The sequence below is a fragment of the Trachemys scripta genome, chromosome 2 (assembly GCF_013100865.1).
Source record: "Trachemys scripta elegans isolate TJP31775 chromosome 2, CAS_Tse_1.0, whole genome shotgun sequence".
NCBI classification, from domain to species: Eukaryota; Metazoa; Chordata; order Testudines; family Emydidae; genus Trachemys; species Trachemys scripta.
Window position 1 is genome coordinate 141428636 of NC_048299.1, and position 9525 is coordinate 141438160.

The following is a 9525-nucleotide window of genomic DNA, read 5'->3' on the forward strand; positions in this document are numbered from 1 at the left end:
ATCGGCCCTGGGCCCCACAGTGGATAGCACACCAAGCCCTGCCTGGCCGCACTGCTCCCAGCAAGCTGCAGGAGGCAGTGGATGAGGGCCCAGAGAGCTGTGGGGGGCCTAAGGTGGGGCAGAGCTGTACCACCCTCAGTGGAGCTGGGCAGGCTGGGCACAGTGGCTGTACCCTGCCGTAAGCAGAGCCGGGGGGGGGGGGGGCGTACAGCTCGCCGGGCCATTGGCTGCTCTTAGAGCAGTGGCTCTGCTGGAGGCTGCACACAAGGTGTCAGGCCAAAGGGGGGCTGGGGTCTCCCACCAGGCCAAGCTCCCTGCCCTGGGGAGCCAGTCTTCAAGTGGCAGAAAGGGGTGTAGTGGGTTGGGTACAAACTCTGGCTGGGGGCTTTGTGAACACTAGGCCCTGGGACATGCCTGAGCCTTCAGCCTGCCCGGGCAAGGGACTTGTGCCTGGGGACGACAGCAGCAACATGCCCTCGGCAAAGGAAGCCGCCCAGCTCCTGCTGCAGGGCCTGGGATGGCTCAGCTCACCCTGGCAGGGATTGGCAGCCTGGCATCTCCCCTAGGATTCTCTCCAGCCTGGGGCAGCCAGCCCCTCCCTCCAGCTGGGGCCACCTGCAGGATCCAAGGAGACAGGCCCCACCCAGAGCCGGCCCTTCGCCCTGAGAGCACCACCACCGAGGGCTCCCCAGGGCACGCAGCAAGAGCCTCACGTTACCCCCTAGCAGACCCATCAGTGAACGCAGCTGGGGGTGGGGGGAATGCGCCCCACTGCAGGTCAGAGGGAGGTTGCTGGAGAGAGCAGTGCCCAAAGTAGCAGCAGGCTGGCCTGGACACTGGGGCAAAGGAAGCAGGCCAGACAGGGGTAAAGGCAACACCTTTAACACACCGACTCTTTATTGGCTCCCAAGAAGCAACACGACACTGGAAAACAGCAGGCAGCTCGGCCTGGGGTCCCCCGGGGGGGTCAGGGCACCTCTCAGTGCGGCTGATGATGGGGGACCAGCTTGTAATGGGCACCGCAGGAGGGGCAGCGCTGGGGCTCCCCCTTGTGCAGCCAGAACCAGATCACGCAGCTGTTGTCCTCTTCACCTAGGCGGGGAGAAGGGGGATTAGGTGGGCCGAGGTCACCGGGAGGAGTGCAGGCCGTTAACCAGCAGGGCAGACAGGGGCTGACAGCAGAGCCCGTCTCGGGGGATGCCAATCAGGGAGAGGGGCGGCTCCAAGACGGCAGCTGCCCCACAGCAGGGCTCTGCCCTCCTGGCACACTCCGCACCAGGCCTGCAGTACAGGCCCAGAGCAGGGCCGCCACGCTCGGGTGTCTGCAACAGGACCCAGGCATCCTGGCTTGTACTCCTCCCCTCAGGAGGCCAGGGAACAACGACCCCAGCTGGCCCAGCTCCCACAGCTCTGGGGCCAGGCAGGAAGCCAGAGCGAAGCCTTGTCTGAACCCAGCAGCCAGCTCCCGCCAGGCCCTCCCGCCACATGGGGTGCCCTGAAGAAGGGAGTTCGCTGGTCAGCCCAGAGCCTCTGCCTCCCCCCCTTGCACAACATGTCACTCACAGATGCAGCCCACAATCCTCTTGCTGGAGATGGAGGGGACCAGGTTGGGATCCTCCTTGGTCCCAGCGTAGCGCTTTGGTTGGAGGATGTTGTAGGGATCCTACAGGGAGTGCAGGAGGCAGAGTTTGCTGTTGCACCCGCCTCTGCCCCAGATCCCAGAGCTCTAACTGGGCCACCAGCCCTCATCCCCAGCACCGCGCCCTGGTTTGACCCAGAGCCTGCAGCACCAGCTGGCTCTGCTCCATGCTCAGGAGTGGCGCTGCCAGCCAGTCCCATGCCACACAGCACCGAACAGCACTACCCCGTGGACACGGGTGGCACTGGAGCGCCAGCTTAGCTCAGCTTGTGTCATTCTAAAACCAGGATCCCCCCCGACACTCACACCCCCCCAACCAGTGGGGGTCTCCCCATGGCCTAACCGCAGCCCTGCACCCCCCCAAACTCCACCTAATGCTGTCAGTGATTTACCCTGCCTGTCGCACAGTGAGACTGGCCGCCTGCCCAGAGGCAGGGAGCACTAGACTATCAGTGGGGAGAGGGGAGGGTGGGGATTAGGGGACCCGTTTCAGGGTAGCTCTGCTCACCTGTCCCTTTTCCATGGCCTTCATGACTTCCCTCTCCAGCCCTGTTGCTTGCTCTTCGTCGCTGGGGATACCTGGGCATGGGAGAGAAAGACAACAGGAGGGCATGAAGATCCCCTTGTCACGGGCAGGATCCCTCCCACCCCACAAGCAGTTCTCCACGCACACCTCCGTGCTGCTTGGGAGGAGTCATCCCAGGGCAGGAGACTATCAGGCAGGAGCAGAGGGAAGCCATCCCATATTTGGACCCTCCTTCCAGGTGTGTCACGGTCTCCCTCTCGCACCGAGGAGATCCCGAGTTATTAGGAAGAGAATTCGCTCATTAGAAATCTAGCTAGCTGGGTTGTGATGACCGGGAGAACCGCAGGGTGAATTGCCTGCCGGGTGCAAAGGTTGCGGCTCTCAAGACATCCAGACAAGCTTATGCGTAGTGCTGGGGAGGAACCAGCAGTCGTGGTACATGTAGGTACCAGTGACACAGGAGAAGGTACAGGTCTATTCAAGATAGTTAAGTCCCAGGCAGACTGCAAAGAGCTACAAAAGGACTTTACAAAACTGGGTGACTGGACAACAAAATGGCGGATGAAATTCAATGCTAATAAATGCAAAGTAATGCACCTTGGAAAATATAATCCCAACTATACATATAAAATGACAGGGTCTAAATTAGCTGTTACCACTCAAGAGAGGGATCTTGGGAGTCATTGTGGATAGTTCTCTGAAAACATCGACTCAATGTGTAGCAGCAGTCAAAAAAGCAAACAACGCTGGGACTCAATAAGAAAGGGATAGATAATAAAACAGAAAGTATCATGTTGCCTCTATATAAATCCATGGTACGCCCACATCCAGAATACTGCGTGCAGAGGTGGTCACCCCATCTCAAAATAAAAAGATATACTGGAATTGGAAAAGGTTCAGAAAAGGGCAACAAAAATTATTAGGGGCATGGAACGGCTTCCATAGGAGGAGAGATTAAAGAGACAGACTTTTCAGCTTGGAAAAGAGATGACTAAGGGGGGGGGGGGGGGAATATGATAGAGGTCTATACAGTGACGACGGGTGTGGAGAAAGTAAATAAGGAAGTGTTATTTATTCCTTCTCATAACACAAGAACTTGGGGTCACCAAATGAAAATAGGCAGCAGATTTAACGCACACAAAAGGAAGTATTTCTTCACACAACGCACAGTCAGCCTGTGGAACTCCTTGCCAGAGGATGTTGTGAAGGCCAAGACTATAACAGGGTTCAAAAAAAGAACTAGATAAGTTCATGGAGGATAGGTCCATCAATGGCTATTAGCCAGGATGGGCAGGGATGGTGTCCCTAGTCTGTTTGCCAGAAGCAGAGAATGGGCAACAGGGGATGGATCACTTGATTCCCTGCTCTGTTCATTCCCTCTGGGGCACCTGGCATTGGCCACTGTTGGAAGACAGGATACTGGGCTAGATGGACCTTTGGTCTGACCCAGTATGGCAGTTCTTATGGTCCTGGAGGCCAAATGTAGGCTGCTAGGTAAAAGATTGAAGTCCAGAACCTCTATGGCAACATTCTCTGAAATGCTTCTGATTCCACATGCAGGGCCAGTTGGACAGGCAGAACTGCTAGTCCTGGAGCCCATAAGAGGAGAGGCAATTCTTGAATTAGTTCTAAGCGTCCCAAGAGTTGAATACAGCTGAACTGCTCGGTAATAGCAACCATAATTTACTTAAATTTAAAATCCTTGTAAGGGGGGAAACACCAAAGAAACCCACTACAATAGCATTTAACTTCAAAAAGGGGAACCACACAAAAAAGAGGAAAGCTAGTTAAATGGAAATTAGAAGGAATCACAAAAGTGAAATGTTTGCAAGCTGCAGGGAAACTAGTTAAAAACACCACGACAGAGGCTCAAACTAAAGGTAAAGACCAAATAAAAAAAGAAACAGTATGAGGACCAAAAGAATGCCACCACGGCTAACCAGCAAAGTAAGAGAGGCAGAGGCAAAACGGCATCCATTAAAAACTGGAAATCAAATCCCGAGGGAAACAAAGGAACAAACTCTGGCAAGTCACATGTAAAATCGCAATTCGGCAAGTCAAGAAAAGAATTTCAAGAGCAACTATCAAGAGACCAAAACAAATTAAAAAAAAATTGCTGTAAGTGTTTGTAATTTCATCAGAAGCAGGAAGCCTGCCAAGCAATCACTGGGGCCACTGGACAATCGAGATGCTAAAGGAGCACTCAAGGAAGAGAAACCCGCTGTGGAGAAACTAAGTAAATTCTTTGCATTGGTCTTCACAGAAGAGGATGTCAGGGAGATTCCCACACCTGAGCCATTCCTTTTAGGTGACAAATCTGAGGAACTGTCCCAGATTGAGGTGTCAGAGGAGGTTTTGGAACAAAAATGATAAACTAAACAGTAGTAAGTCACCAGCAGGTATTCACCCAAGAGTTCTGAAGAACATACACATGAAATTGCAGAACTACTAACTGATATGTAACCTATCAGACTCAGACTTTAAGGTCAGAAGGGACCATTATGATTTTCTAGTCTGACCCTCCTGCACAACGCAGGCCACAGAATCTCACCCACCCACTCCTGTAATAAATCCCTGACCTATGTCTGAGCTATTGAAGTCCTCAACTTGTGGTTTAAAGACTTCAAGGTGCAGAGAATCTTCCAGCAAGTGACCCGTGCCCCACCCTGCAGAGGAAGGTGAAAACCCCCCAGGGCCTCTGCCAATCTGCCCTGGAGGAAAATTCCTTCCCGACCCCAAATATGGCGATCAGCTAAACCCTGAGCATGTGGGCAAGACTCACCAGCCAGATACCCAGGAAAGAATTCTCTGTAGTAACTCAGATCCCTCCCCATCTAACATCCCATCACAGGCCATGGGGCATATTTACAGCTAATAGTCAAAGATCAATTCATTGCCAAAATTAGGCTATCCCATCATACCATCCCTGCCATAAACTTATCAAGTTTAGTCTTAAAGCCAGATATGTCTTTTGCCCCCACTGCTCCCCTTGGGAGGCTGTTCCAGAACTTCACTCCTCGGATGGTTAGAAACCTTCATCTAATTTCAAGTCTAAACTTCCTGATGGCCAGTTTATATCCATTTGTTCTTGTGTCCACACTGGTACTGAGCTTAAATAATTCTTCTCCCTCCCTGATATTTATCCCTCTGATATATTTATAAAGAGCAATCATATCTCCTCTCAGCCTTCTTCTGGTTAGGCTAAACAAGCCAAGCTCTTTGAGTCTCCTTTCTCGGATTATCCTAGTAGCCCTTCTCTGCACCTGCTCCAGTTTGAATTCATCCTTCTTAAACATGGGAAACCAGAACTGCACACACTATTCCAGATGAGGTCTCACCGGTGCCTTGTATAACAGTACTAACACTTCCTTATCTCTACTGGAAATACCTCGCCTGATGTATCCCAAGACCGCATTAGCTTTTTTCACAGCCAAATCACATTGGCGGCTCAGTCATCCTGTGATCAACCAAAACTTCAAGGTCCTTCTCCTCCTCTGTTACTTCCAAGTGATGCTGTCACAGAGTCCCCGGGCAATGCTTTGGAACTGCTCCCCACAAAGCCAGTCAGGACTTTGTGGAGCCTCCTCTCCCTCGGAGCAGACTGTTTTCAGGGCAAGAAGCTCACACGGCTTCACCTCCTGGGTCTGCCCTTGGAGCATTTAGCATTTGCCCCTCCGTGCGCTTCCCACAGCGAGTCCGCCCAGGCAGGGTCCTGGGGAAGCCAGAGGGTCCTGCACGCACCCCCACTTCGCAGTCAGACGTGACTCTCATCCAGCCAGTAAAACAGAGGTTTATTAGATGACAGGAACACGGTCAAAAACAGAGCTTGTAGGTCCAGAGAATTGGATCCCTCAGCTGGGTCTATTCTGGGGCCCAGCAAAGCAGATACCCGCGTCTGCCCTCACTCCTAGTCCTCAGCCTGCTCCAAACTGAAACCCCCTCCAGCCCCTCCTTCTCTGCTGAGTTCCTTTCCCCTGACTTCTTTGTTCTCCCACCCCTTTAGCATCCCCTTGCAGGGTGGAAGGACCTGGCCATTAGTTGCTAGGCAACAGAGTGTCTGTCAGAAACTGAGGCACCCACACAGTATTCAGAGGAAACTGTAAGAACAGTCCCACTTTGTCACAGATGCGTCCCCAGTTTATAACAAAAATTCTTGTTATTAATCTCTAAATGCATGACCTTGCACTTTTCACTATTAAATTTCATCCTATTACTATTACTCCAGTTTACAAGGTCATCCAGATCTTCCTGTAGGATATCCCGGTCCTTCTCTGTATTAGCAATACCTCCCAGCTTTGTGTCATCCGCAAACTTTATTAGCACGTTCCCACTTTTTGTGCCAAGATCAGTAATAAAAAGATTAAATAAGATTGGTCCCAAAACCAATCCCAGAGGAACTCCACAAGTAACCTCCCTCCAGCCTGACAGTTCATCTTTCAGTATGACCCATTGTAGTCTCCCCTTTAACCAGTTCCTTATTCACCTTTCAATTTTCATATTGATCCCCATCTTTTCCAATTTAGCTAATAATTCCCCATGTGGAACCGTATCAAATGCCTTACTGAAATCGAGGTAAATTAGATCCACTGCATTTCCTTTGTCAATCAGCTTCTGTACCAGATGACTGGAGGACAGCTAATATGACGCCAATTTTAAAAAGGGCTCCAGAGGTGATCCTGGCAATTACAGGCCAGTAAGCCCAACTTCAGTACCAGGCTAATGGGTTCAAACTATAGTAAAGAACAGAATGATCCGACACAGAGATGAACACAGTATGTTGGGGAAGAGTCAACATGGGTTTTGTAAAGGGAAATCATGCCGCACCAATCTACTAGAATTCTTTGAGGGAATCAACAAGCATGTGGACAAGGGGGATCCAGTGGACATCGTGTACTTAGATTTTCAGAAAGCCTTTGACAAGGTCCCTCTCAAAGGCTCTTAAGCAAAGTAACCTGTAATGGGGTAAGAGGGAAGGTCCTCTCATGGATTGGTAACTGAGGAAAAAACAGGAAACAAAGGTAGGAATAAATGGTCCTTTGTCACAATGGAGAGAGGTAAATAGCAGTGTCTCCTAGGGTTCTGTCCTGGGACCAGTACTGTTTAACAATCAAATGATCTGGAAAAAGTGGTAAACAACAAGGTGGCAAAATTTGCCGATTATACAAAACTATTCAAGATAGCAGTCAGCTCTGGTCTTCACTAAAAGTTCCAAAGGGATCTCACAAAATTGGGTGACTGGACAACAAAATGGCAGACGAAATTCAATGTTGATAAATACAAAGTAATGCACACTGGAAAACATAATCCCAGCTATACATACAAAATGATGGGGTCTAAATTAACTGTTACCCCTCAAGAAAGTTTTTGGAGTCCCCGTGGATAGTTCTCTGAAAACATCCATTCAATGTGCAGCAGCAGTCAAAAAAGCAAAGTGTTAGGAACCAGTAAGAAGGAATCGGTAAGACGACAAAATATAATGCCACTATATAAACCCATGGTACCCCCACTCTTTGAATACTGCATGCAGATCTGCTCGCCGCATCTCAAAAAAGATACATAGGAATTGGAAAAGGTACAGAGAATGACAACAAAAATCAGGGGTATGGAACAGCTTCTGTCTGAGAAAGATTAAAAAGACTGGAACTGTTCAGCTTGGAGAAGAGGGGATTGAGCAGGGGATACAATAGAGATCTATATCAAATCCTGACTGATGAGGAGAAAGTGACTTGGGAAGTGTCATTTCCCCCTTCACGTAATACAAGAACCAGGTGTCACCCAGGCTATAGGTGCACTACAGAGCTTACAGCGATGCAGCTAAGCCACTGTAGCTGCTAGTACAGACACTTTAAGATGACGGGCTCCCATTGACTGAATTACTCCAGCCCCCGGGAGCAGCAGGAGCTGTGTCCGTTGGAGAAGCTCTCCTGCCAACACAGCGCTGTGCACACCCACCGGTGCTCAGGTCAGTGTAATTTAGCAACATCATTTCTACCAACGTAAGCTGTAGTGCAGACAAAGCCCCAGATAAATTAAGAGGCAGTAGATTTAAAACAAACAAAAGGAAGCACTTCTTCACACAATGCAGTCAACCTGTGGAACTCCTTGCCTGGGGATGTTGTGAAGGCAAAAAGAATAACTGGATTAAAAAAAGAGTTAGGGAAGTTCCTGGAGGACAGGTCCATCAATGGCTATTAGCCAGGATGGGCAGGGATGGTACCCCATGCCCTGGGTCTCCCTAAACCTCAGAGCCAGAAGCTCTGAGATGACAAGGGATCAAAAGTTGCCCTGTTCATTCCCTCTGAAGCTCCTGGCAGTGGCTACTGTCGGCAGACAGGACCCTGGGCTAGACGGACCTTTGGGCTGACCAGCCTGGCCAGTCTCACGTTCTTACACCAGGATCCTTGTCCGAACGCCCCCTTCCCCAGCCACCCCGGAAGAGCCTCAGTCATGAGCCAGCCCGATCATTAGACACATTGGGGGGTGGGGGCTGGTAGAGACCCGCACTAACAGGGGCGTTTCCAGACCATCCTCATTTCCACAGCTGCTGCTCCCCGAGTCAGCGCGGACCGGGCCGCGCCCGCTGATCTAAACCGAGCTCGGTCCAGACCCCGCGGCCGCCGCACGCGGTCCGGCTGCCCGAGCCCCGGGGGAGTTCCGGGGCCGGCGGTAACGGGTCTAACACCCCGCTCGGCACAGCCCGTGCGCGGGGCTCTGCTCCGGGGGCCGCTGGAGACTCAAACCCCCCGGGTAAGAGGGGGCAGGACCCGCGTCCCCACGCGGCGAAGGGACCTGGTCCCCCCCCCCCCCGGGACAGCCGCCCCCCAGGATCCGCGCTGCGGGGTCCCTCCGGGGGATCACGGCAGCCCCCCCCCAGCCCTGCCCTGCCCTGCCCTGCCCTGCCCTGCCCGGCCCGGCCCTGCCCTTAGCGGGACCCCGCCCCCGCGCTCACCTCCAGCCACCAAGGCGCGGGCGGGGCCGGGCGGGCGGAGCGGCGCGGCCGGGGGGCGGCGCAGGGCCCGCAGGGCGCCGCACACTCGCAGTAACCTTGACGCCATGGCGCGAGCAAACTGACTGAGCCGGGAGCCCGCGGACGGCGGCTTCCTTCCGGGAGATGGCCGGAAACAGGGCGGGACTTCCGGGACACATAAGCGGGTACCGCTTCCCTGGGTGCCTCATGTGACCGATCGGCGCCGCTCGCTCGCTCACGTGACCAGGAAGCGAGGCTAGGCAGGGCGGGCAGCTCCCTCCCACGTGATGGAGGACGGACGGGGCAGGCCCCGTCCCCCCGCTGGGGTGACCCTCCCCCCCCCCGGCAGGTCCAACGCTCCCTCACACCGAGGGGGAGCAGAGGCCCAGATGC

General features: G+C 52.8%; 1 protein-coding gene across 1 annotated transcript; it reads right to left on the reverse strand.

Annotated features, from left to right (window-relative positions):
* Nucleotides 1-866: 866 nt before the first annotated feature.
* Nucleotides 867-9275, reverse strand: LOC117872839 (cytochrome c oxidase subunit 5B, mitochondrial). The gene is made up of 4 exons (XM_034761639.1): nucleotides 9115-9275; nucleotides 2148-2218; nucleotides 1564-1663; nucleotides 867-1092 (listed from the first exon to the last, which is right to left on the reverse strand). Exons 1-4 carry the CDS (start codon nucleotides 9218-9220, stop codon nucleotides 980-982), a joined length of 390 nt encoding a protein of 129 aa, XP_034617530.1. The 5' UTR covers nucleotides 9221-9275; the 3' UTR covers nucleotides 867-979.
* Nucleotides 9276-9525: the final 250 nt, after the last annotated feature.